General features: G+C 37.7%; 1 protein-coding gene across 4 annotated transcripts in view; it reads left to right on the top strand.

The window, feature by feature from the left end:
- Window positions 1–27899, top strand: part of USP12 (ubiquitin specific peptidase 12) — a 140344-nt gene that overhangs the window by 22710 nt on the left and 89735 nt on the right. For 3 of the 4 annotated variants that reach the window (XM_033104437.1, XM_033104436.1, XM_033104435.1), the window contains exons 2-3: window positions 13340–13420; window positions 24086–24299. In XM_033104437.1, the coding sequence (XP_032960328.1) occupies window positions 13340–13420; window positions 24086–24299 (295 nt within the window). The remainder of the gene's footprint in view (window positions 1–13339; window positions 13421–24085; window positions 24300–27899) is intronic. The other variant, XM_033104438.1, reaches the window with a different exon arrangement.

Raw genomic sequence — 27899 nt, 5'->3', positions numbered from 1 at the left:
TTTTATTGAAGAATGGTATTTAAAAACCACCATACGGGCTCTAGGTGTGCTCATTGCTACTGGGGTGTCATGGTTGGAGGCCGTCCTAGTGGACATAGCAAGGAAATTGTTAAAAAATGGCTTCACATTGGTATTTTCAAATCAAATGTAACAGTTTTTCTTTTCTTCTTTGAATCTTAAGTTCTTCCTTTTTAATTCAAATAGCTACAGAAGGCTTTAGAGAAAATCTTGTGTGGTGTTTCTGAAGTTCTGTAGTAATCTGCAGTTTTAGTGCGTTGTTTTGGCCGAATATTCCCCATCAGCTGACTTGGAAATGATTTTGACATCTACTGATACCTTGTTAGAACAAGTGAACATTGTGCAATTAAAAAAATTTTGATTTCAAGTTAAGATCTTTTAAAATGACTTTATTAGATATAGATATTGCTTTATTTACATATGAAGAAAGAATAGCATTAATCAAATTTCCAGTCTTTTAAGGATTCAAAGTGCTAATATTGTTATCTGTAAAAGTAGGATATCTATCTAAAAGGGTTGTTCTGAAGATAAACTAGATCATGTATGTAAAGTACCTAGTCTTGTCCTGGGCCTATATTGATACTGAATGTATCTATTCTAAATGGTGCCTATTTATAAAATGGTATCTATTCTAAATGATACTAAGTGGTACCTATTATTATATCAGTGTTATTGTGCCCTGTTTTGCCTATAGGGACATAATAAGCATTAACAAATTATTTGACTAATAGTGCTTGTTTATGTAGATCTAAGATTTCATATTACAAAACTTTTTACTTTCTGTGTGTGTTTACAACTATACTGTTTTGCTGAACACATAAGTGTAAACGTCAGTAAATTTTCAGACTAAATACGCCTACATAACCAGCTTCCATTGAGAAACAATACTGTCAGCGCTTCTGAAGCCACCATCGTATTCCTTCTCAGTCACAACCCACCGTCTTCTCTTAAGGGGCAGTTCGTGAATTTTGCTCTTTTTCCTCTGTTCTGCCCCACCCAAAACAATGTATGTATTAAAAGAACTCAGTTTTTGAGATTAGAATTGTATTAGATGAGAAACTTTAAGTGGGCTTTGTAAGTAGCATTTTATATTGCATATTGCAATTTTTAATGCACGCACACTAGTAATTTGCAAGTAGGAAGGAAGTAAGCTTTTAATTTGTTTTTTTACCTTATTACAGGGTAAGCTGTAGAACCTTTTTGAGGGACAGGAATGTTAGAATGTCTTTCTCACTATCACTTGTTAATAGTCTGTGAACAACAAAGGTGGAGCCTCAGTTTCCTTTTCTGGAGAGGTAAGCTGACTTTGTACCCTCTATCTTAGCATGGTACCTAGTACACATAAGCCGCAGAAGAAAATGTCTTTAAAATAAACATATGAATTAATATAGGTTAGTACTTACATATGGCTTCCCCTACGTTTATTTGTATTCTGCCTACATAAAATACTTAAGGTGGGATTTACATGTAAGAAATTGCAGTAGGAGAGCTCTCTTTCTAGAGAAATTTCAGGTATTGCCAGTTTATGTTAATGACTTTTTGAAGTAATTTTATACAAGGATGTAGCATAAGCTGTAGGAAAGTGACCATAGTTGTAGGAATATAGAGTATGTCTACGTTGTAGGAACTACTAATGCTCCCTTCAGGTGTAGGGTGAAGCAAGCCCTAGGAAGTGTCTGCATCGTAAGTATTGTATTTGGATCTGTTTGCTGAATGTCTTTGCCATAGAAACCACCAATCCAGGAAAAGTCCAACAAAAATGTTCATTGTAACAATTAGAGATGAAATGTATGCAGTCGGAGCAAATTGAAAAGAATAAGCTATCTTGCCTGGAAACATAATGATTAATATATAGAAGGTGATTATAAGCCTGAATGGTCACTTATCGTCTAAAGTGGGGCACTTTGGACGTGAAAAGGTGTGCTGCTGTTAATTGTGTCATGACAACTGGCACACTTACTAGGCAAACTGGGGCATTGGGTCTCCTGTTACAGGGTGAACATGGATTCTCTGTCATACCGTACAGTTCTAGGATTAATATTTCTTTAAACTCAAAAAGAAGTAATAGCATAACTAAAGGGGCAAACTATACAAAACATGGCAAACGTGGAGCTTTCGAATTTTGAGAATGGGAGGGAAAAGTTGTATTATTTTCTATGCCATACAACAGATTGTCACATATTTAGCAGCTTAAGCCAACACATTTATTACATAATAGCTTCTGTGTGTTTGCTGTGCCCTCTGCAAGCTGTAGCCCAGGTGTGTTAGCCAGAGCTCAGCTGTCATCTAGAGGCTCGTCTAGCCATGGAGCTGTTTCCAAGCTCCTTCAGCATGTTGTAGAATTTGTCGTCAGACTGAGTGAGGGTTGGAGGCTCCGCCTTCAGCTCGGAGGGACTGCTGCATATGGCCATGTGGCCCTCTCCATAAGCTGTATCTTCTATTTTAGGACCATAAAATAAATAAATAGTTTATTATAAATTATTAGGAAATTATTATCATCTACTGCACAGAGACCTGCCTGTACTTATTCACACAGCAGTGTTTTGAATCTCCCAGTATTGAAAGCAGGCTCTTCACAGCGTGGCAGTTTGCTTCCTCAAAGCCGCCCTGGAGCCGCCCTGGAGCAGGACAGAGTTTTCTGTAATGTCACGATCACAGAAGTGACGGCCCATCCCCTCTGTCATTTCCATTGGTTAGAAGCACGTCTCCGGTCCCGCCCACATTCGAGGAGAGCCCTTTAATTTCCACCACATTGATGTGTTCACAGTAGCTTGTCAGTGAGAAGTCCCAGTCTGACTGAGGTTTAATTCCCACCTTGGGTGGTAAATACCGTACTGGTGACTATTTTATGTGAGGGAATGTCTCTCCGAACTCATGCAGGTACTCTCTGTGTCACTTATTAATCATGTATTGCATTTTGCTTTAACCAAGCCTAATCTTTTTTATTATAGAAAAACGTAAATGTGTATTAAGATAGACAAGGTAGTCTTATGTACCACCACTTACCTGTCCACAGCTACAGCAAAAGCATCTCCTGACCAGCCTGCCTTGTGTCTTTTTTGTTCCCACCTACTTTAAACCTTCCCGGATTGTTTTGAGGCAAATCCCATTTTATTACGTAAATATTGTGTGATACAACTTTTTATGTGTTTGATCTAGGTTCTCCTCTTGTATATTGTATGTTCCCTGAGGATATGGACCATATATTCCGTATATTTTTGTCGTAGTGGTGCATTGTGGGTAGTCAGTACATATTTGAAAAGCTACGCATACACACACGCACATACACACACACACAGAAATCAGGGAGTTCTGTGTTCTCTAATTAATTTAAATTGAAGTAACCTAGGATAAGTTACCTACTTTATTCTCTTCCTTGAAGAAGAATTTCACCTTATAAAACTACCCAGAGGGTCTTTATTAAGTGTTTTGTTCCAGTTATTCCTAAGACTTGGACTTTGGAGCCTTGAACTTTTTGGTGCTTCTCAAGCAAATAAATCATAGTTTCTTCAAATGAAGGCAATAGGTCAGATAGAACATGGAAAACAATATGTTTTATTATAGCCACCCTAACTCTCCCACCCTCGGCAGAATGACAGAAAATTAAGGTTCTGCATGAATAATATTCTCATCTCAGGGCAGGAATCATTCTAGAACCCTGCAGCACTGGGGGCTTGACCCCTCTTCCTAGTTACTTTTCACAGTTGACCTGTGTTGGGGAAACAGTCCTTGGATAACCTAACTTGGCAGTAACTCAGGTGCCAGCGGGAAGAGTGGGCGGTGAAAGGGGCTGTTGCTGCCTAAATTCTAGACTAAATGAGCCTTATGAAAGCAAAGTTCATATGTGTTCAGATGGGATATTCTTACCCAGCTTGGGAAGTGGAGCAAAGCATGTTTTCCTTTGTGACACCCTACCCCTTCTCATGTTTGCTTCTGGCAGGAAATGTTTACATATGGTTATATGCCTGTATATATAACAGCGGGTATCTAATGATTTATATATTTCATAGACCTTAATATTTAAATATTTGAATTCTGAATGGTTAGGGATTCACGTGGTTACAGAGATTTGAAATTAAAAAATTGAAAATGTTTTCATTCATTTTATGATACTATTTTATTCATATTCTGATTGTTTATAAGTTTCATTAACATCAACGTTCATCTCGAGTTATTTTTTGTGACATCTGGCTAGTTTGTCAGAGCATACCATCTTTTATTTTCATGTACACAGCACGTGTACATTCATTTTTGATGGCATCAGTGGATATTGTGGCTTGGAATAATAGTTCTATATATATAATATTGACAGTTGGATTTTTGTTTGCTTGCTTGCTGATATCCCCATATAATATGTCACTAATTGCTGACCTATTCTGTCCTTCGTAAAAGTGGTTTAAAAGGCCTTTTATTTCACATCCGTAGTGTACAATAATGAGATCATATCTCCAGGCAGAATTATAAATGTGCTGAAGTTCTTCTCTACGGGCACCTACAACTACCATTATTGAGGTTGTTTCAGGTCTAGATACTTCCTCAGATAACCCTTTGTTGTGCAAAAGGAGGTAATGGGGAGAGTATGTTTTTGTAATCTGAGAGCCTTTGGGGGACCTAGATAGAAAGTAACTCCCTCTTTTCTGAGAGATGTGGAAGAGATTTCACCCTATTTGTGCGTTATATGTATACTCACCTTGAACTCATCGAACTCTTACTCCCCCCCTGATTGACTGGGCGGGATTTAGTCTCCCCCCTTGTTTTTGTCAGTTTTCAGAATAGAACCGGATGAGCCTAGATGGCAAGCCAGATGTGATGCATTTTAGAAATGGAGTTGCTTTTGCTGGAAGCACTTCCCTGAGTGCTTGCTGCTCTCTGCTGTGTCCTGTGGCCGTTAGTAATCCTGAAGAGAGTGCGGTGACACCTTTCAGTCATAACGTATGACTAATACATGATTTTTGTAATTAGAATACAATTTGGAAAAGATACCTATTTTCCAAAATAGATAATTGATCTATAAATTGTATTCACATTTCTACATGTACTGTTGAAGAAAACATTGTTGGAGATTATTGCTGACCCTGTTTCCCCGAAAATAAGACCTAGCCAGACCATCAGCTCTACTGCGTCTTTTGGAGCAAAAATTAATAGAAGACCCGGTATTATATTGTATTGTTTTATATTATATTAATATTATATTATATTAATATAATAAGACTGGGTCTTCTATTAATTTTTGCTCCAAAAGACGCATTAGAGCTGATCGTCCGGCTAGGTCTTATTTTCGGGGAAACACGGTAGGACAGTGGTCTGAATGAAGCCGGCTTTGGTTTGGGCTGACAGTTTCTGATGAGAATGATTTAGCATCAGAGATAGTCCTTCCAGTATTGTAGATGTTTATTAGCAAAGTTTTTTCTGTGATTTAGACTTATTTATATTCTGGGGAGAATAGATTACTTGGAAGTAATATACTTGTTAAAATAAAAACTCTTATAAGAAATACGTTATAAAGGAACCTCAGGCCAGTCTGAATGCATGTCCATCTACTTCTAAAGTTTCTATGGAAATAATAGAAAGATGTGTTGTCTGCGTGAGTGTGGTGAGTGTGTGGTGTTCAGCGTACATGGTGCTACCAACGGACCAGGTAGTTCTGAGGAATTCCTGGGGATTGGAAGGAGGTAGGATTAAGGAGACAGCAGCGAGTAGGAAAAGTTGCCGCAGGAAGGAGAAGAACCACTAAACAGAACAACTGGCCATGGAAGCTTGAGTTTGGATTCTGCAGTTGGTAGCTGGAGTGTGACTGTGCGAGTTACCATGGTAATTAATTAGAGTAGTTCCTTTGGAGTAGCTGGCTCAGTGGAGCCTTCTTTCTTGTCCTGTTTAAACAGAGTCGCAGGCCTGCCTGGGTTTTACCTTCTGGATAAAGCCAGAGACGTGGTCTTTGCGGAAAGTGAGTGAGCTTTTACCCGAGGAAGGCAGGCAGGCCATTGGGGCTGGAGCGCGGAGCGGAGCGGGGCTGTGGTAGCTGGTTTCCCGCGGAGCTGGCCCGGGCTGCAGCCCCACCCTGCAGCACTGCTCCCCTGATTGACCTGCCTGCCTGTTCCTCACTCGCCCCTTCTGTGGAACTTGGGACCCTTTCGGGACAAACCAGGGGAAGCCCATGCTCGTGGTCTTGCATCACAAATCTGAACAAGCAACCAGGAGTTTCCAGTCATGTGAGGAAAACCAAGAGCGGGAATGAGAACCAGAAACTTGAAAGTTTCTCCTTTGAGTGGCAGTAGGTAACTAGTGACGAAAGCCCCCATTTCTGTTCCTTTGCTTCTTTCTTTTTCTGCTTTCCTATATTTCTTCTTGTTGGGGTGATTTTTTAAATTTTTTATTTTTTACTAGTTGCCTATAAACTTTGTAGCATGTAGAGCTAAAATTTTCTTACATCTGAAGTTACCGGTTTCTCTGTCCTCCCCTCTCTCCTGCACAAGTCAAGCTCCTTCGGGTATTAGCTACCCTTCATAACCTCTCCTTCCAGTCATTGTTTTTACTAAAGTATGGCAGATTTAGAAGCAAAAGTAAGTGTTATGATTCCTAAATATATAAAGAAGGAATTGGGAGGTGGAGGAGAGATGGAAGGAAAGGAAAATGCTTGTTTCCTTTTGTTTCATAGCAGATAATTTATTAAAGAGTAAACCTAGCGAGAGATTGAAATGTAGAACCGTTAGAAGCCCTGAAACAATATTATATCCAACAATACGTGATGAAAGCTAGGAGGTGACCTGGGGAAGGAGACTTGGGGGGTAGTGTGTGTGCCAGTTTCTCATCTTGCATAGCACAGATTTAAAAGCTGTTGACTGAAGCTTATAGTATTTAAAGGTATGATAACAATGACCCCAAACCAAACTGTTAGCCTTGGTTGCCTCCAGGGAAAGGCACCTAAAGGAAGGGAGTGATAAATACTTTTACCGTTTGCCTTATTTTTAGATTATGGATATTAAATATTTATTAAATAAAGTTTTATACAAAGACATACAAAAGGATTTGATGCTTTCTCTAGTATTTCCAACAGCTGTACGTAAGGAGGTAACTTCAGACTTTTGAATAGATTAAAGACTGCCATATTTTTCTTCTGCCTACACAGTATCTTTCAAAACAAAGTACACTTAAAGTACTTTGACTGTCTTCTGGAATTTTCCATTGTCACTTAGTTTGGTAAAATGGTCACTTAGATATATTTAAGTGACTGATGCTTCTAATAGTGTTTTCAAGATTTATCCATGTTGTGGCATGAATAAGCACTTCATTCCTTTTTATGGATGAATGTTACTCCACATTTTGTTTATCCATTCATCTCTTGATAGAAATTTGGACTGTTTCCACCTTTGGCTACAATGAATAATGCTGCTATGAACATTGACATACAAGTATCCGATTGACTTCCTGTTTTTAAGTCTTTTGGATATATTCCTAGGAGTGAAATTGTTGAGCTATATGGTAAGTCATGGTTAACTTTCTGAGGAACCACTAAATTTCTTCACATCCTTACCAGCACTTGTTATCCTTACCCCCTTTTTTTTTTGATTCAAGCCATCCTGATGGTTGTGAAGTGTTACCTTGCAATTTTTATCTGTATTTCCCTAATGGGTAATGATACTGAGTATTTTTTCATGTAATTTTCCATATGTATATCTTCTTTGGAGTCATTTTTCCCAGTTTTTTCTTGTTTTTTAATTGGATTGTCTTTTTGTTTTTGAGTTGTAGGAGTTCTTCATATATTCGGATATTAATCCAGAATATTGGTCCTGGTCAATAATCCTTTTAATATGTTTCTGAATTTGGTTTGCTAGTATTTTGTTGAGAATTTTTGCAACTATAGTCATAGGAATATCAGTCTACAGGTTTCTTATGGAGATATCATAGTCTGGCTTCAGTATCAGGCTAACGCTGGCCTCATAAAACGGGTTAAGAAGTGTTCATTCCTCTCCAGTTGTTTGGAAGAGTTTGAGACAGATTGGTGTTAATTCTTTAAATGTTAATTCTTTAAATGATAGAATTCTCCAGTGAAACTATCTGGTCCTAGGCCTTTTCTTTGTTGGGAGGTTTTCAGTTATTAATTTAATCTCCTTATTTTACATCTACAGATTTTCTTTTTCTTCATGAGTCAGTTTATGGTTTGTGTTTATAAGAATTTGTCCATTTTATGTAGATTTCCAGCTTGTTGACAGAGTTGTTTGTAGTAGTCTCATAATCCTTTTTACTTCTGTAAACTTGGTAGTAATGTAACCTCCTTTTCTGATTTTATTTGCATTTTTCTCTCTCTTCTTTTTCATTAATCTAGCTAAAGAGTTGTCAAATTTGTTGTCTTTCAAAAGAAACATTTTGGGTTTTTTTTTATTTCCTCTATTTCCCTAACCTCTGTTACATTTATCTCCACTCGAATCTTTATTATTTCGTTTTTTCTGCTAGCTTTGGATTAGATTGTTCTTTTTCTGATTCCTTAAGGTGTCCAGTTAGATTATTGGTTTGAGATCTTCACTTTTAGCGTAGGTGTCTGCAGTTATAAAGTTCCCTCTGACCATTGCCTTCGCTGTGTCCCATATATTTTGATGTTATGGTTTTGTTTGCATGCATCTTAAGGTACTGTATTTTCTAATTTTCCTTGTAGTTTTATTGGTTGTTAACATTGTTTAATTTACACATATATGTGAGTTTTCCAGTTTTCCTTTTTTAAAAAAAATCAATTTGTAGTTTCATTATAGTGTGGTCACAAAAGATAGCTTGTTTCATCCTTTTAACATTCATTCAGACTTGTTTTGTGCTCTAACGTGATCTACCCCGGAGAATGTTCCACTTGCATTTGGGAAGAATATGTATTCTGTTGTTGGGAGGAGTGTTCTGTTGGTCTGTTACATCTGTCTGGTTTACAGTGTTGTTAAGACCTCTCCTTCTTTTTCGAGCTTCTGTCTGGTTGATTTGCCCATTATCAAAAGTGGAGATTACAGTTCCCAACTGTTGTAGAAGTGTCCCTTTGTCTCTTCAGTTTTGTCAGTTTTTGACTGATACATTTTGAGGTTCTGTTGGTTGGTGCATGTATGTTTATAATTGTTATGTCATCTTGATGGAGTAAACCTTTTATTAGTATAAGATATTCTTCTTTGTCTCATAACTTACTGAGGTATTATTGACATATGACATACACAAGTTTAGGATATACAATGTGATGATTTCATACATGTATCTGTTGCAAAATGATTTCCACCATAAGGTTGTTAATACCTTCATCTCCTCACAATATTACATGTGGTGTGTGTGTGTGTGTGTGTGTGTGTGTGTGTGTGTTAACATTTAAAATCTACTCTCAACAACTTTCAAGTATATAATACTGTATTGATAGAACTTTTGACTTAATAATATATCTTGTCTGATGATAATATAGCTCCTTACTCTCCAGCTCTCTTTTAGTCACTCTTTGCTTGGAATATCTTTTTACATCCTTTTACTTTAGACCTCTTTGTGCCTCTGTATCGAAAATGAATCTATTGTAGACATTATGTAGTTGGGTCATGTTTTATTGTCCATTCTGCCAGTCTCTACCTTTTAATTGGAGAGCTGAATTCATTTACTTTCAAGTAATTTCTAAGGAAAGACTTCTGTATCTAGCTCTTTTCTGTGTGTCTTACATATTTTTTGTTCCTTAATTCCTCCATTAGTACCTTTTTTCTATTTACTTGATTTTTTGTAATATACCACTTTGATTGCCCTCTTTCCTTTTCTGTATATTTTTTAGTTTTCTTAGTGGTGTTTCTTGGGGATTACAATTAGCATCTTAAATTATAACCTATTTTGAATTAATTACCAACTCAGTTCTAGTAGTATACAAACACACTGCTTCTATAACATCTCAATCCTTGCACTTTGTATATTGTCACTGATTATATACAGAGGTTGCCAAAAAATATATATACACATTTTAAGAAAGGAAAACTATTAAAATTCTAATAATATATACCGATAACAAAAGATGAATGCAAGTCACGTTTGACTTGTGCAATTACAAGAGGTACTCAAAGTGGTTACCATCAGCGTCCAGACACTTCTGATTACGGTGAACTACTGCTTGGACAACGTTGACCAAAGTGTCCACTTGTATGCATTTTTTTGGCTCCCCTGGTATATACATTGTGTACCCATTAACACAGATTTATAATTATTGTTTAATGTGTTTTCCTCTTAAATCATATATGAAGAAAGGGGGTGTTATAAAACAGAAGTACAGTTGTAAGATAAATAAGTCCCAAGGATGTAATGAGAAGATGGATGTCAGGTGAACCTACTATGGTACTCATTTCACAATATATGTAAATCAAATCTTGCTGTACACCTTAAACTTATACAGTGATACTATCAATTATTTCTGAAGAAAACGGGGGGAAAAAATCCCCAAAAGTACAACCATACTGGCTGTTACATTTACCTGTGTTCTTTGTTTCTTTACATGGCTTTGAGTTACTGCCCAGTGTCTTTTCAGTTTAGCTGGAAATACTCCCTTTAGTATTTCTTGTAGGGCAGATGTAGTAATGAATCCCTTTAGGTTTATCTTGGAATATCTTAATTTCTCTTTCACTCGTGAAGGATAGTTTTGCCATTTATAGAATTGGCTGACAATTCTTTTCTCCCAGCACTTTAAATATGTCATCCTTTGCCTTCTGGCATCTGTGGTTTCTGATGAAAAATCAGCTCTTAATCTTGCTGCAGATCCCTTACATGTGATGAGTCGCTTCTTTTAAGATTTCAATTCTCTCTTTGTCTTTGATAATATGACTAATGTGTGGATCGCATTTAGGTTTTCCTGTTTGGTTGTTACTGAACTTCTTAAATGTGCAGGTTCAGGTCTTTCATCAAATTTGGGAAGCATTTTGTCTCCTGTTATACAAATAGTTACTAGCATGGCCAGGACTAGACTCAAGTCTGAGCTTTGCTAGGTCAGTGCTGTTTTTTAGTACACTGTGGTCTATTTACAGCTTTAAACATTTCATGTTGGCCAAAAGGTGTGCAAACTTCCAGTTATAAAAACAGTAGGCCCGGGTGATACAATGTACGGCATACCGACTATAGTTAATCATACTGTACTGTATGGTTGGAAGTTGCTAAGAGAGTATATCTTAGAAGTTCTCATCTCAAGGAAAAAAATTTGTAACTGTGTGGTAATGAATATTAACCAGATTTATTGTGGTGATCATTTTGCAATATACATATATCAAGTCATCATGTTATACAACTGAAACTAATGTAATGTTATACATGTATGTGAATTATATCTCAATAAAATTAGAAACCCACAAGATTTCCTATTTTTAATAAAACTTTAGTTTCAATTAGTAGCATTGTACTGTCAGAAATATTGGCTAAAAGATATTACCCAATATTAACCTTGTTACTTAATCACAACCATTGTGTTTCTCTGTATCCTCCCTGATTTTATTTATTTTATCAAGGCTTTTCTATTTTTAGAGCCGTTTTAAGTTCACATCAAAATTGAGGGAAGGCACAGCCTCCCCCATTATCAACATCCCGAACCAGGGTGGTACATTTATGACAGTTGATGAACCTACATTAACATCATGATTATCAAAAAGTGCATACGGACATTTATCATTCCCCATAGATAGATGATGAGGTTGTATTTTGGATAATAGCACCTTGCCTTCTTTTTTTGTGGGGAAAAGGTTATACTCATTTGAAAACAAAAAACAAAAACAATTTCTGTTTGAATTTTTACAGTAGGTGGTAAACATCTGAGCTTAATGATAGTTTTTAACAGAGGTGAGGAAATTCTGTGACGATGACTTGAGCTGCCAGGGAAGGAGAGTGGGGCTTGCAGCATTCCCACCAAGACCATTTTTGTCATTGGGTCTTGACGTTGCTGTAATAATTGAATTTGATGTTGTTATAAACAGTTAATTGATAGTCAAATTCAGAAATAAGTGATCTAAACAAGTAATTGTGTCACAATTTTATATAAAGCCTAAAAGTAACACACACACACCCTGGATGGCTGGAAGATACTAGAGGAAGTGGTAATCTTGTTTTGGGAGAACTAACCACTGACTCAGTGGGTCCCTGTAAGCTGTCCGTACTTACTTTCACGCATGACCCATCAGGGAGTTGAAGACGTGGTTTCACAAAGGTCTGGGCTCCCCAGGTTCAGGAAAGGACCTGTCGGCACAGGACGGGTGGGCTTTGCTCACTGACGTGCTGGTAACCACGTGCCCGTGTCCTTGACGAGACAGTGTGTGTGCTGTTGCGTGTATATGTGTGTATCGTGGAGTTGCGTGTTAATCTGTTTTGATTTTCTTTAACGTTATGGTTTTGAGAAGTATTGTGTTTTTGTTACGTGTTCATCTCAGTTTTGCTGGTTTTTTTTTTTTTTTTTTTTTTAATTTTGTTGGGGATGGGGAACAGGACTTTATTGGAGAACAGTGTGTCCTTCCAGGATTTTTTCCAAGTCAAGTTGTTGTCCTTTCTGTCTTAGTTGTGGAGGGCGCAGCTCAGCTCCAGGTCCAGATGCCGTTTTTAGTTGCAGGGGGCGCAGCCCACCATCCCTTGCGGGCGTTGAACCGGCAACCTTGTGGTTGAGAGGATGCACTCCAACCAACTGAGCCATCTGGCACTGGCCATGTGGGAATCGAACCAGCAGCCTTCGATGTTAGGAGCACAGAGCTCCAACCACCTGAGCCATCAGTGGTTGTGCTGTTTTTTAAATTTAACATTATGGTTTTGAGAAGTATCGTATTTTTGTTTGTAAATGTAGTTTATTCTGACTCTACATAGTACGCTCTCATATTTTATAGACCATCTAGATTGCTGTCAGCTGTGCAATCATCAGTGATGCTTTAGTAAACAGTCTTGTCACCTTTAGTTCTGTGTGAGACCTGCTCAGCTGTACACACTTCTGAAGAATTTTTAGACCCCGAAAAATGCATATTTAATTTCACAAAATTTCAGCTCTCTGATCTCAGTCATCTGACTGCTGTCAGCTTACACTCCTGGTAGAATACATGATATTACAGGGATTCATTATTTAGAAGCAAGGAACAAATGAGGAATATAACTCCTTAATCCAGTTGTTGGTTCCATGACGAAGTTTCTGCAGACTAATTTTTAGTCGTGTTATTGAAAGCCTTTATTCTTCACTATTCTCCTTTATTTTCTTTCAATAATGTCAGGTAGTTATAGGGAACATAGTTTTTTAAAGGCTGTCTCCATAATGCCTAAATGATTGTGGGAATGTTATGAAATACTCTAAATACTGAGTTGTGTGTTTTCCATTTTGCAGGGCGCCAATGCCTCGGCATTAGAGAAAGAGATTGGTCCAGAACAGTTTCCAGTCAATGAGCACTATTTTGGATTAGTCAACGTAAGTATCCATTGGTACTTAGCCTGCAGCTTACGGCAGGAAGTCGTTTTACAAAGGATGAATGCATTTCATACTTTATTAAAGAAAACTTGTTCATTTGTATCTGTAGACTTAATGCCAAGAAACTTGATTTGGAATTTTAAAATTATCTTTAAGGCAACAAAGTTGCTTGATGTCTTCATAGTCTCAGAGTAGCATAGTTTCTAACTGGTCAGCCTGATTTTTCCTATTCTGTGTCAAAATTTTTCTCATAACCAAAATTTCATGTGGCTTAGACCAAGTGATCTCTTGATTCTTTGAGAATTTTTTAAATATCTACATGTAAGTGGTTCAATTATACAGACATTAATACAGTTTTATAAATGCATCCATGTATCTATAGGGTCTTGGTCAATGTACTTCTGGCATTTTTCTAGTAATGTAGCTACAAAGGTACGTGGCATGGAAAAAATGCATCCCCGTCCTTGTGCAGGGGACTTCTAGTAATTATGCATTATTAAAACTTGGGAAGAACCTTCTTTAGAATTTTTAACTCTTTTCTGAATCATCAGAAAACACCACAAACCTGTGTTATGTAATTGTTGTGGTAGTTTATGCTGTTTTATTATACTGCTGGGTGGATCCATGGTGAGTGCTAATATATACACAGAGGTGCCAGAAAATGTATACACGTTTTAAGAAAGCAAAAAACTGTCTTAAAACTGTAATACTCAATGTACACTGATAACAAAAGATGAATACAAGTAACGTTTGACTTCTGCAATGACAAGAGGTGCTCAAAGTGGTTCCCATCAGCGTCCAGACACTTCTGATTACGGTGAACTACTGCTTGAGCAACGCTGACCAAAGTGTCCATTTGTATACATTTTTTTGGCACCCCCCCCCCCGACCCCAGGGGTATGTGTGTATGTATGATAATACAGGTAACAAAGTAAATTAAATCGAACAAATTGGTATGTCACTGAATACTAGTATGTAATTGTGATGTATGAGATAGATTTCTTGTGTGATTTGTGGAAAGCAGTTGGTGACATGTATGTTTCACCTGCTTTGGGAATCATGTCCGTAAGTGTAAAGCTTATAACAAAAAACCAGAAGTCCCCAGCCCCCTGCTCCTCCCCAGAGGAAGCTGCTTATTACTCCTACTGCTATTTCTGGAATTTATGCTTAGATTCTAAATAAAGGGCTTATCCTGCTATTTTTAAAATCCTATTTTAAAAAATCTATTGACTTCCTCTATGGTAGATGAGAAATTTAGCTCTCTACTTCTGTCACCATCCTTGCCCATTGTCACTTTTTCCCATGCTCCCAATGTGCAATTAACCATTGCTTTATTTTTCCATGTCCTTAATTTCCATGTATTCTTCCCAAAGTCTTTATCAGAACTAAAAACAAACAAAAAGAACTTCTCAGTATGGTTTCCACTGAGTCCTCCCCTTCAGGTAAACTGCCCGGTGAGGGCCCCCTGGAGCCGTCCGCCCTGCTGCTGGCCTGTGCCAGCCTTTCCTTTCCTTTCCCATCACCTTGTCACCTGGGCGTTGCGTTCTTGGCTCGCCTTCTCTAGATCCTAGCGTCTTTCCTGGTTTTCTCCCTTGCTTTGTGGAACACTTTCTGTAGTAGCTCTTTAGGAAGCATACATGGGAGATAAACTTTGAGATCTTGTGTATTTTAAAAGTTTTGGTTGTTGTAATAGCTACATCCATCTCCTAGGTGATAACCTTCCTTCGGGATATTTAAGGGATTATTCTGTTCTGGCTTCTGTTGGTGCTGTGAAGAGGGCTGATGCCGTTCTGATTCTTGACTGCTTCTGTACGTCGCTTTTCTTTCGTTTAAGAACAAATGAGGGGGTGGCTTTTAGGATGTTCTCTATCCACTGTCCACAGCGTTCTGAGGTTTCGTGTGGCTCGGTCTCCTCCCCCTTCACGGCGTCCGGTATTTCTGCACCTGTGCAGACTGCTGACTCATTTTCCTCAGTTCTAGAACATTCCATCAGTTCTGATACTGTTATTTGGATAATTCCTTTCCTATCAGTGTAATTCTCTGTTCTGCCTTTTTTGATACACTGTTAGTTGCATATTGAAACTCTTAGACTGACTGTATTTCTTTTTTTTTCCCATTTTTGATCATTTTTTATTCTACATTTTAGACTATTTCTTTGACTTTTTTTGTCTAGTTCATTACACTTTTTATTTCTTAGAATGTTACTTTCATTGTTTGGTCTTGTTTCATGGAGGCAATACTTTCTGTTATTTTTCTCAGGATAGTATTTATAGTGTTTGTTGTTGTTGTTGAGGTTTTCTTATGCTTACCAGGTTGTTTCTGAGACCTGAATTCATCACCTCCTCCCCCCGTTTTAACCTCTGTTTTTCCTATTAAAAGCATTCCTTAAATTTCATTAATATACAAAAGTGAAATTCCAAAAAGCTGTTCGGGGCTTTGTGTATCATGGATGGAGCTTGTCTACCCTGGGTTTCACTCTAGAGTGACCCCCTGTCAAGCAGGCTTTAAAAAAAATAGCTCCCTGTCCATGCCTTCTGCTTCCCACCCCCACCCCCCCCACCCCCCCACCCCTCCCACCCCCCGTTCAGTGGCTAGAGCCTTTTCTCTCAGGCCATTTATTTTCCGCTGGAGGACGCCAGTTTCTGCCCAGGAGTGGCCTTTATTTAAAACTGTCTTCTGTTCAGTGTCTCACTGATATCGTCAAGGTTCTTGAACCCAGAGTCTCCTGGTCTATTTCTTTGGAGCCTAAACCTGCAGTTGAAAGAAAGGTTATGTACCCGGCAGTCGAAATGGCCCTTTTACGGACTTATAACCAGACTTGTGTTTTAGACACCCCCCCACCCTCTAAAAAAATAAAGATAAAAATCCCTGAGCCTTGAAGTTTGAATCAGTTTGTTTTTCATTTCTCTGTCCCTTACAGGCACTTGGGCTCCGACGTTTTCTCCATCTGCCTTCTCTCTTCTATAAATTTTCTGACATCTCTACTCTATGGTTGTCTTCTTGGGCCTTTTCAGTTTTTCCCTAATCTATTTTATTGTCATTTTATTAGGGTTTCATGGGGAATAGAGTTAAAGGAAAATATTTAATTTCCCTTGTTTCACGAGAAGTCTGGCCTCCACTTCTAGTACCCAAATCATGCTTACCTACTGAGTTGTCTAGTAAACAAAAGCCTCAGTATTTAAATCCGGGATGGCAAAACCCCGCTTTCTTCAATCTCATTCCTACTTTTCTGTGACTATCACCCTTACTTGGTTCAGACTCCAATGCTAATATGTGTCTTGAATTGTAATGAAGTTGTCACATTGACAGTGTCCTAGAACAACCATTTGCTTTAGAACACTAGTATTTTATATATTGAAAGTTGTTTTACCTTTAGCCTTCACCAGTATATGTATTTCAACCTCTCCACCTTGTGTCTGACTTTTTTTTGCAAATAGTCTCGGAGCAAGTGAAACAATATTTTAGATAAAAATCACAAAATGAATTCTGAAGCTCTATAATACTGTTTCTTCTGTTACATTGTTTTTAATTTAATATATCAGTATCAAAATTCCAGTGTTGATTGTGTAAAAAGGGGTTTCTAAGAAGGTGTCATTTTTATCACTCCCTGTGGATCAGTCTAAATTCAGAAGGTGCTTTTCCCTAAAGCTGAGTAATTGCAGTTCAATGAAATTGAGAGAAGCAGAGGGGAATGAAGTTAGTAAGAGACCATCAGAGAAAGCTTTGTCTTACTCCCTCTAGAGATTCATTCATGAGTAGAAATACAGTTCCTGATCTCTGTGCCTGGTGATGATGATGAAGAATTGAGATCTCTAGGTCGCTAGGGCTCCAACTATGAAAGGTGGATGAACACCTTGAATTAGACTCAGAAATAAGTTGGTGGTCAGAGTAGACGCAGCAGAGCTAGTATAGTGATAACTTTTCCAGGCTCTTTGGCACTTGTATACGTCCTATTTTTCAGGCCTGAAATTATCATCACTTTTGTTTCTCTGTTGTTCCCCTTCCCCCTTTTTTATTTGTAGTTATCACATTATAGGAGTCCCTTAAAAATTAAGATTAGGGTTTTGGGGGTTAGGGAAGGGTGGCTTAGTTAATTCAGAGATCAGCATTTCAACTTTTTTTTTTTTCCTGCCCCTCAACTTGTCTGCCAAGTAGTTAGTGTTGCAAACAACACTGGAATGTAGTTGCTTTCAGAAACTTTGTAGTTACTCTTTTCTAACAGTTGGATTTTGTTAAAAAGAGGCACACATATAATTTCAGCAGTCTGTTCTCAGTTAAATGTGTATTTACAGGTTTGTCTTAATTGCTTTTACAAAAAGCATATACTGAAAAGAGTTCCTGTTTGACATGCGTGACTGGAGCTGTTTTTGCAGCCAGTGAATAGTAGTAGAATCACCCATTAGTACGTACTTGCCTTTGGGAAATAGTATACATGTATTTGGGCAGTTAGAAAAGTAGACTTTTTTTTTTTTTTTTAAATGGAGAGCAGAAAAATAACCATAGTTTAACCTAGCAGGAAATTGAACAGTGTGGTTACTTTAACATAGTTCATGCCAACCTGTTTTCCATTATTTTCAGTTACACATACTTTTATTTTGGAGAACTGTTTTTACAAATGATAGCTTTTATGTCTGTTTACTCTTAATGAAATTCTGATGTCTGTCACTATAATTTATTTGCATGATTCATAGAATTGGGGTTTTCTGTTGCTTTATCTCCTGTGGATACATTAAAATTAATATTCCTGACTATTAGAAGTCAGTGAGGAGAAATACTGGTGTGGCCTAGAGGTCAGAAACCATCCTGAGAAGGCAGAGCAGTCCTGGAAGCTTTCTCTTGCTGTAAAACATCCCACTTATTTGTCAGCTCTTTATATAGCCAGCTAAATTCTTTGAAAACAGATTGTTTTACTCTAATAAACCAGATTGACTTTTCTCCCCTTATATCTTGTGGCTGATGAGTACTTATTTTGGTAAAGTTGATAGTAATGGAGAGTGATTTAAACTAGTAGTGTCTCTTTCCCACTTTTTGTGAATTGATACATTTTTTATTTTATTTTTTAAGTATTTTTAAAATTTTACTGGGGAACAGTGTGTTTCTCCAGGGCCCAACAGCTCCAAGTCGTTGTCCTTCAATCTAGTTGTGGAGGGCGCAGCTCACTGGCCCATGTGGGAATCGAACCGGCAACCCTGTTGTTCAGACCTCGTGCTCTAACCAGCTGAGCCATCCGGCCGCCCCTGATACATTTTTAATAGCCTGTTTTCATTGTTTTGTATGGTTCTATATTAATTTTCTAATGCAGTAGGCCCTAACACACAAGTAGGTTGGGCTCAATAAATCTATTTGTGATGCTACCGTGGAATGTGCTTTTCCCCAAAATCTTTGTTATAAATTTAAAAGTATGTTCCTAGACCATCTTATAAAAGGCTAATTGCTAATAGTCATTAAAGTGGAATTCTGGATTCAAGGAACAGGGGCCATTATGGAGGAGAGAGAGAAATAAAATGAAACTTTCTTTCCATCTGTGGGTTACAAAGTTGATTAGGCAGATGTCTTTTTGTTCTGTTTTCTTTTACATCCGTTTCATTCTCGTTTAGTTTTTGTCCACCTGATGGCCTGCTTGAGGTTTACATGGAACGTCCATTTCAAACCTGACAAAAAACTGTGGGACTCTGGCTAGATTGGTCAACTGCCCACGCCTGCTAAGTGCCCACCTATGGAAGGACTTGTGATTGAGAACCCTACAGAAATCGCACAGAGCAGTCAGTCCTGGAAGGAAGCGTGGGGCAGGGGAGTAAGAACATGTGTGGGGTACAGAGCAGATGTCCACACTTGGCTGTAGTGAGGGTGATGGGTTGGGGGACCGAGAGGTACAGAGTTTAGACAGGGCCACCGAAACGGAACTGTAGCTGAGGGCAGAGGGCCTTTTCTTACAGGGGATGTTCGCAGGCCAAACACCATCGCCAGCCTCCAGCATGAGGGACAGTGCAGCATTTAAACATTCAAAAACATTTCTTAAAGGTAATACTGTTGACGTAATGCTGGTAAAAACCAGTAGTTTGCAAATGTAATATGTATGATGATCCATTGGGGTATGGGAAGGAAATATCAGGATTTCTATTGTTGGTTTTTATCTAAAAATGAAAGGTAGATTAAGCTTTACTCATTCTTAGTAAATGGATGATGCTAGCAGCCATACTCTATCCCTGTGTGAGATGGCCCTGTGTTACTTTAAGTCCCATAGTACCAAGGAGATGGCAGTATCATCCTTTCTTACTCATTTATTCAGTTGCGATCTATTATAATTTAAATGTAGATTTAGCGATTATGTGATTTAATTTCAGTTCATCTAATTCTTCGAATGGACAAATGGTTTTAAAAGGTTGTTTCAAAAATAACTGTGTAGTGATGAGGTGCCAGGAATTGTTCTGAGTGCTTTGTGCAGACTGTTCATTGAATTCTTTACAAGATTCTAAGAGATAGGTGCTGTCATAAGCCCCATTTTACAGATGAGGAAACTGAAGAACGGAGCGATTCAGTAATTTCCCAAAGTCAGGTAGCAGAACCAAACTCAAACCTCTACAGTTTGGCTTCGGATCCTGTGTGCTTGGTTACCACCAGGCTGTGCTGCTCTCCAGGCAGATAGTTACTGAATGAACTCAAATAAATTTGGTAGATAAGGGTTGGAAATCTAATACCATAATTTAGAAAGTGAAGGCCATCAGGGAAACTCTTTTCCACTGGATCCTATTTATGTATATATCTTTGTAAGATAACGTTTTTCAACTTTGATAGCCATTCAAACTGCGTATCCAAATAACGACACAAAAGCCCAGACTACCAATTCACTGTATTAAGATCTATAACCCACAGTTTACCAAAAAAAGCATGCTCAAGTCTCATTGAAATACTAGAATTTTTAGGGAAAACAAAAAAATTAGTATTTAAGACAATTTTTTTTTTTTCGAGAAATGCCAAAAACATTTATTAGGGACTCAGGAAGAATTTACCATGAACTAGATAAAAGTTAACTGTAAATCTTACTATAATAAATCACTAATTGATCAAATTGTTTTATTTCATACTGAGTTTACATATCCCTTAGGTTTCTATCGCCTTGGTTATTTAAGACAAATGTTAAACGTTCACTTCGTCTTAGTCACATTTGTTATATTTTTAACGTACACAATGTAATACATATAATTTTAAAATACGCATATATTAGGGATATATATGCATATGCCTAAATGATCTTATTGATAGGGATATGATAAATGTTTGTGGAGGGGACATTTTTAAAGATGTAGAGAAAAAGCCATCAGAGAAAGCAAGGATAGGTCATTGTGCTCAGTAAGCAGTTGAAAAATCAGTGGTCTGGCCTTCAGGAGCGTGGCAACTGTGAAAATTGGTTTCCCCTAATTTTAAACCTAGTTATACCTTTGATCTTGAGAACCAGCTGAAAAAAACACAGGATAGGTTTCTATCCTAAAGAATGTCTTTTTAAGAAAATGAGCATACAAGAGTACGGAGGAAAGTATCTGGATGATTTCATCCCAGATACTTTTTTGCAGGAAATATATATGCTTGAAGGATATGATTTTAGGTTTTAGCAAAAAACCTAATGAAGTTACTATTAACTTAATGAAAGTTACTATTAAAAATCAGTAAAAACGAAGGAAAAGTTGCAAACTTATGAATGAGATTGAAAATTAGCTTATTCTGGAGAAATAGTAGTAGTTTCAACCTTCAGGGTTTCTTTAATGGGGTTGATGAACGTAAGTAAAAGAAGACCATAACAGAAGACCTCAAAGAATTGATTATAATGTTACCTGTTGCTTTATATTCAGAAGATGAGCAAGAGGCTGACTTCCAGCATTCTGTACAAAATGTAGACTCCCTCTAGTTCCTTGGCCTGTCCCATTTGCTGCTTGTATTTTTTATAATTATCATAAATGTTTCTAATACACTGTGAGATGCTGTCTTGTTTTTATCTACCTACTGTGTGGAAGTTGTTCGAGTCCCCTGTTGCTTATTCTTTAATAAAAATGTCCAAATTGTGAAGATCACACCTTCTCTTCAATTGACAGAGCCGTAGTTTGTTGGTCATTAGAGTCACTAGACTGGTACAAATACTAGTATTTTTAGACTAATTAATACTGAAGAATCAGTAAGCTAATTTTAGTAATAGTGTAGATTCTACTGCAGGTTCCCTTAACCCCTGGATAGGCTTTATTGAAGTATATCCATAGTTATATATTTATGGTCAATAATATTAATGCATCATTACCGTGTACTTCTTTCAGCATTTCTCTGGAAAGCCTTTAAAGCATCTTTCTTTATGAAATCAGTTCTTGGCTCTGATTAGCAATATGAATGGAGAGGTCATACATCCTGGGCCTCCTGCCCACCCCTTTTTTGTGGTATTGTTTAATTTGTTCCTCTGTTCCCTGAATATCTTGTAAATTGGTAATTAGATCTAGACACTTGAGGAAAGCTTAGTGGTTTTGTTTTGTTTTTTCAGACAAGAATACTTTACAGGAAGTGCTGTATATTTCTTGGTGCGTGACATCACGAGACATAAAAGTGTAGTGGTTCATTTTTAATGATGCTGGAATGCATTGGAGGTTCAGGGCTGAGCCCTCCACTGTAACGTTCCTTATCAACTTTTAACATCCATTGGTAATTTGTGCCAATCCAATATTTACAACCATTTCCTCTGAATTTATTAGCTGGAGTTATTCTGTAAACAGGAACTCCTCCATCAGCTGTTTGGTGTCCCTGAAATAAGGTTCTCATAAGAAAGGCAAGATAGAACTTGCTTTCCTTTTATGATACAGTTTACAACCTCCACTGGAGACTAATGAAGGTGTTTTTTAAATGTTATTATTAATTCATAGCTTTTTATGTAGCTGATGTGCTTTTTATTCATTGTAGTAATTCTTTTCGATGAAAGTTGGCTTTTGTATCCCCACTGAAAGATACTCGAGGCTAACCTTGTACATTGCACATTTCCTGTCCCAGACCTCGCATAGCCCTGTCTGCAGTGTCTAGTTCCTCTGTGGGAAAAAGGTTTTTAGAGGGCACAGTTGGTGTATGGGAAGCTTATTTGCTGCTAGACCTTTTCTGTAGACAGAACTTGAACACACACACGTACATTTACAAAGAGGCATAAGTTTATACTGATATTTCGAATTCTAATTTAAGTTTACAGGGTTTTTACTCTTCGGTTTGTATTACTGTCTTTTTTCCTTTACATTAAAAAAATTGATTTCTAAGGATATTAACATAATTCCTTGCTTGCTTTGTCCTATACTATATCTGTACTAGTTTCAAAATAACAATACCAAAATGCTGTTTAAGATTTTTTTGTTGTTCTTTTTATTCTTAGATTGTATTTCAGTAGGCATGTATAGTGAGAATTCTGTGTTTCAAAGTCGCTTCAAGTAATTCTTTTCTGTTTGTAGTTTTACCACCAACTGGATTTACATTTAGGTTTCATTTATTTCTATTTTCAATTTTAGGAATTTCTTTTTTTCTTTAGTTTTTAAAAATTGGGTACAAACTTTTTATAACAACGTACATTCACAGGAATCTCACTTTCATTTCTCTCCACTCTTCCATCTTTTTCTATAAATATTTTGATTAGCTTTTCATTTATCCCCCTTACTTTTTAAATATAAGGAAATGTATGCGTCCGTGGACATACATTTGAAATTGTCCATTCTGAAACACTCTTCTTTGCCTCGCCTTTTAAGTTAACATATGTGTGATGTCACCCCGAGCACTACTACGGGAATTGGCCTCATTCCTTTTTTGCAGACGGAGTACTCCCCAAATCCTCGTTCATTCACTTTTGGGTGTTTCATCAGCTGACTTTGGGAGCCAGTGTCTATTAGTGGGAAGGGAAAAAGAAGGCAATAAATATTTGTCAAACTATGTCTCATTTTCTCTGTAGGGCAGGATTATGTTTCCCCGTTATTAAAGAGGAGGAAATTGAAGTTCACTGAGGTGTGATGCTCACGTGGCCAGTAAGAGAGGGGTCCATCGTTTAGATTGTAACACTGGAGCTCAAGTTCACGTTTCTTTGACGAGCAAGAATAAGTGACCTAGCATTTCAGTGGTTGTTAGGCTGTCACATTGATTTTTAATCTGCCATTTCAAAGGATCTTGTTTTTCCTTGTTTTTTGTTTCCTTTTTGGATGGTACTGAAGAACCTGATAGATAACCTCACTTTTATGTTTTTTTTAAAGAATTTTTGAGTTATATTTTTAAATGCACAATATATAAAATGCTTAGTGTACAACCAATAGTATAATAACGAGGGGAATTTAAAAAGAAAAAAATTATCCAGCATCTGAAACCTTAACTAATCTTGCTATTCAAACTGTGTAGTTCTTTAAATCAGTTTTCAGAAAAGCCAAATTTATTGCATATGTTTTCCTTCAATTTGAACTTGAGACAGATTCCTACAGTATCTATTTCATGTTAAAATAGCTAATTTGCAGTCAGAATAATTATTTCTACTCTCATGTACCATTCAGTTATGACGATCATAAATTCCCTGTCTTTTCTTTCTGTTTTCTCAACTATACACATGGAAATTCTGTTTTGAAAATGTGTTGCCCTAAATTTAACCCCCCATTTTTTTTTTTTTTTCTATTCTAGTTTGGGAATACCTGCTACTGCAATTCAGTTCTTCAAGCACTTTATTTTTGTCGTCCATTTCGGGAAAAAGTTCTAGCATACAAGAGTCAACCTAGGAAGAAGGAGAACCTTCTTACATGCTTAGCAGATCTGTTCCATAGCATAGCCACTCAGAAGAAAAAGGTTGGAGTAATACCTCCCAAGAAGTTCATAACAAGATTACGGAAAGAAAATGGTAATCCTTCTGCTTTTTAATGTGTTGCTTACCTACCAGGAAGGTTAAATATAGCATACTACAGTTCAGCCAGCATTACCTGAACGTCTCCCTTATGCCTGGTGATAGGTTCGCCATCGCCAAACCAAAGATGATGTTCCCATCGTGGAGGAAGGGCTAGTTGAGTGAGGAGGTAGTCAGACAGTAATTAAGATGAGCAGTGATTGATGTTTGAAATGTGTCATACAAAATCAAATTCTCCATGCGAGGACACGAGAAACCATAATTTCTCTTTTTTGCGTGCGTAGCTGTTCTATCCAGAATGAAGTTTTTTTCATGATCATTCATTTGTTGTTTTCATAATATTGATATGTATTTAACTCATTTGAGCCTTCCAATAACTTGATGTTGAGAGCATGTTATGTATCTATTTTAACCATGAAAGAAACAGGCTAAAAAGCCTTACCAGGAGTCACATGCCAGGGAAAGGAAAGAGCTAGAAAAATAAATCAAACTTTCTGGCTTAGGGTAGGTAGTTTTAGTCTCCCCACCCCTTTTAAAAATGTTACTGATTAAAGCCCACTTCGCTTTTCTCTCTTAAAATATTCTTAATTTTTTACAGCAAGTCCATAAGTTAGACATTATTTTATTTTTCGTGAGAGAACTGAACCTCAGCGAAGTTAAGGTAACTTGTCCGGGTCCCACACTTCTCCCTGACATTGAAGCCCAGTGTTCTATGTAGTATAGTATGCTGCCTCAAAAAATTCAAATGGGATTTAAATAACATGTAGAGTTCTAGGCATTTCCATCATTGTAGAAATAAAATTGAGTGGTATTTTTAGTTTGATTTGTTACCTATCAAAGAGAAAGCTCCCCACAGAAATAAGATTTGAGAAATCTTGAAGGTTGGTTATTCAGTCCTGCCCTTGACTCAGGTGACAGTTCATTATCACATGAATTGAGAAAAGCCTGGGTCATATCTAGTTTTCTAAAGCAGAAGCAGGTTCTGAAATACTATGGCTGTAGGTGATGGCATATGATACGCATGTTAGAAATTTTGTTCATTTTCTCCAGATGCAAATATAGAGCAGTTGATTTATTGCTCACAAAAATTCATCTCTTTTGTGTTTCCCTGCTGAAAGCTAAACATGGTTACTTTCTTAGATTACAGATCAGTAGAGTGTCTTCTGTTTTTAAGAAAGCCAATATAACTGTTAGAATGTGGACTGAGAGATTCCAGTCTTTGCAGACTTTTTGTCTGGATCAGTGTACAACTTGAAGAGTTTCGTCCTGGTAGAAAATTCATGCACGTGATAATTGAACATGCCATCCAAAATCTCAGTGAGTTTGTTAGTATTTTAGAGAGGTTCAACATGAGAAACGTGAAACTCACACAGAGCACACATTATTTTCCCTTTCATTTTATAGTACATTTTTCTTGACCTTATTGTTTAATGTATTGCACGTGCTCTGTCTTAGTCTGAGCTGCTATAACAAAAATACTCTAGGTGGCTTAAACAATAGAACAGTTACTTCTCACAGTTCTGGAGGCTTGGGAGTCCAGTGTTGCGACCTGCACAACACAAGCCGTGGGAAGGCGAGGGAGGCGACGAGGGTTGAACTATAATAAAGAGACAGAGACTCATATACAGTTACATCACAGAGGAAAAGAAAGGGACTCGCAGCCTCAAGAGACTGGAGCCCCGAATCGGGTCACTGACAGTATTTATTGATTACAAACAATGAACATCACATGATTAGAGGCAGGGTCTGTGAAACTCTTACACCATTTCAGAAAAATGATTTCAATACCCAATTATTTGTCCCAAAGCAGCCGAAGCATATCGTCCCAAGATGACTAAGGTGCGGTATGCACCACCCTGGGGGAGAGAGTCTCTCGGGGTGAAACTGTCCCATGAGCTGAGCAGAAAGAGCTTGATCTTATCGTTCTAATGGGCCTGTCTCACAATAAGGTGAGAGGGAGCCGCAGCGGCAAGCCGCAGCTTCCCACAAGCACAAGAGGAAGGAGGGGCAAGGCTGCCCCCTATTATTTCTTATAACAGCTCATCGGGGTCCCAACGGGGTCCCGTCTGGCTTGAGTTGTCCCTCCCGTGAGGAATCTTACTCGTCGTTGACCGCAGACCCTTCTCTTAAAGACCAGATGGAGAGACTCAGGATATTACAAACTCCATCCCAGAGAGGCCCAGCCCCACAGATTCTTCTTTCCTTAGGGAAAGGTTGGGGGGGACAAACGGCTAGGCTGCTGTGTGACCACAGTCCAGGATTAAGGTGCCGGCAGATTCAGTGTCTGATGAGGGCCCACTCTTCCTGGTTTGCAGACAACTAACTGGTCACCTTGCTGTATTGTCACATGGTAGAGAAAGAGAAGCAAGCTCTCGTGTCTCTCCTTCTAAAAGCACTAATCTCAACTCTGAAGACCAAATGACCTCCCAAAAGCCCCATTTCCAAATAGTATCGTGCCAGGGATTAGGATTTCAGTTTACGAATGGAGCGTGGCACGTGCGTGCTCCAGCACACGCCCTTCCAGTGGACAGTGACGTTTTCAAAATGTAGATGGACTCTCACTTTGAACACAGAGTTCAAGTTACTGTGTTTGGAAAGTTCTGTGTGGTTAAATACCTATGACTTTGTATGTTTGCTTGTCAAAAACTGGGATAAATAACAGTGTTTATAATTTTTGTTTAATATTTTGTGTGTGTATGTGTGTGTGTGTGTGTGTGTGTGTGTGTAGGCAGAGCAAACTGATGCATAATAGACAAATACTTTGTTGAGTGAAACTGATTCCAGAATGAATGTTCCAGACCCATCTTCGCCTAAGTTTTGTTTCATTTTTCTATACTTCAGAAACAGTATTTAATAGAAGGCATTTTAATTATTTTGCTGATGTTGGCATTTTGAGTATGTTTTGAAATATATTTTTGGCTTTTGAATTTCTCCCCAATAATTAGAAAAGCATACAAATCAAGGAGGATTTAAGAGGTGATCTATTGCATAACTCTCCTGAGATTTTGTTTGTTGGTTTCTTTTAAATCTCTGGAAAATATTTTGCCCGTTGCAGTATTTCACTAACTTTCGCTGTTGGACTGTTCTTAAATCAGTTTCCTTCCATGTTATGTTAAAATCTTCATGTTTTATATTCTCAGTAGCTATCAGCTCCATATTTTTAACTACTGTTGCTTTATATAACTAATCATTTTGGTATCCCTTGGAAAGAATCTATTTTAATTTCAGTAATGAATTATTGTTTTTAAATTTTTAACTTGTGTTACCAGTCACAGTGTAAGAGGGCTGTGGTAAAGTGCCCCTACATGCAGTGATCACATGCTCCATACATGTTACCTTGGATGGTGGGCCACTAGCTGAATGTTTGAATGAGTTAATTAGTGTATATTTAGTTCCTCCTGTGTGCCAGGCACTGTGCAGAACTAGGGGTATAGAAATAAGACAGACTCTGCCTTCAGGGGGCTGACATTCTAGGGAGGAAAACAAACAATTATGTAACATAATGTGTCATAGCTGTGATGAAAAGTAAATCAGGAAAAGGTGGCTAGAGAAGGAGGGAGCAGAAATTGCAGTTGCCCTGAGTGTTTGAAGGCAGCA

Source organism: Rhinolophus ferrumequinum, chromosome 4 (genome assembly GCF_004115265.2).
Source record: "Rhinolophus ferrumequinum isolate MPI-CBG mRhiFer1 chromosome 4, mRhiFer1_v1.p, whole genome shotgun sequence".
Classification (NCBI taxonomy): domain Eukaryota; kingdom Metazoa; phylum Chordata; class Mammalia; order Chiroptera; family Rhinolophidae; genus Rhinolophus; species Rhinolophus ferrumequinum.
This window is presented reverse-complemented; position numbering and strand designations above follow the sequence as displayed.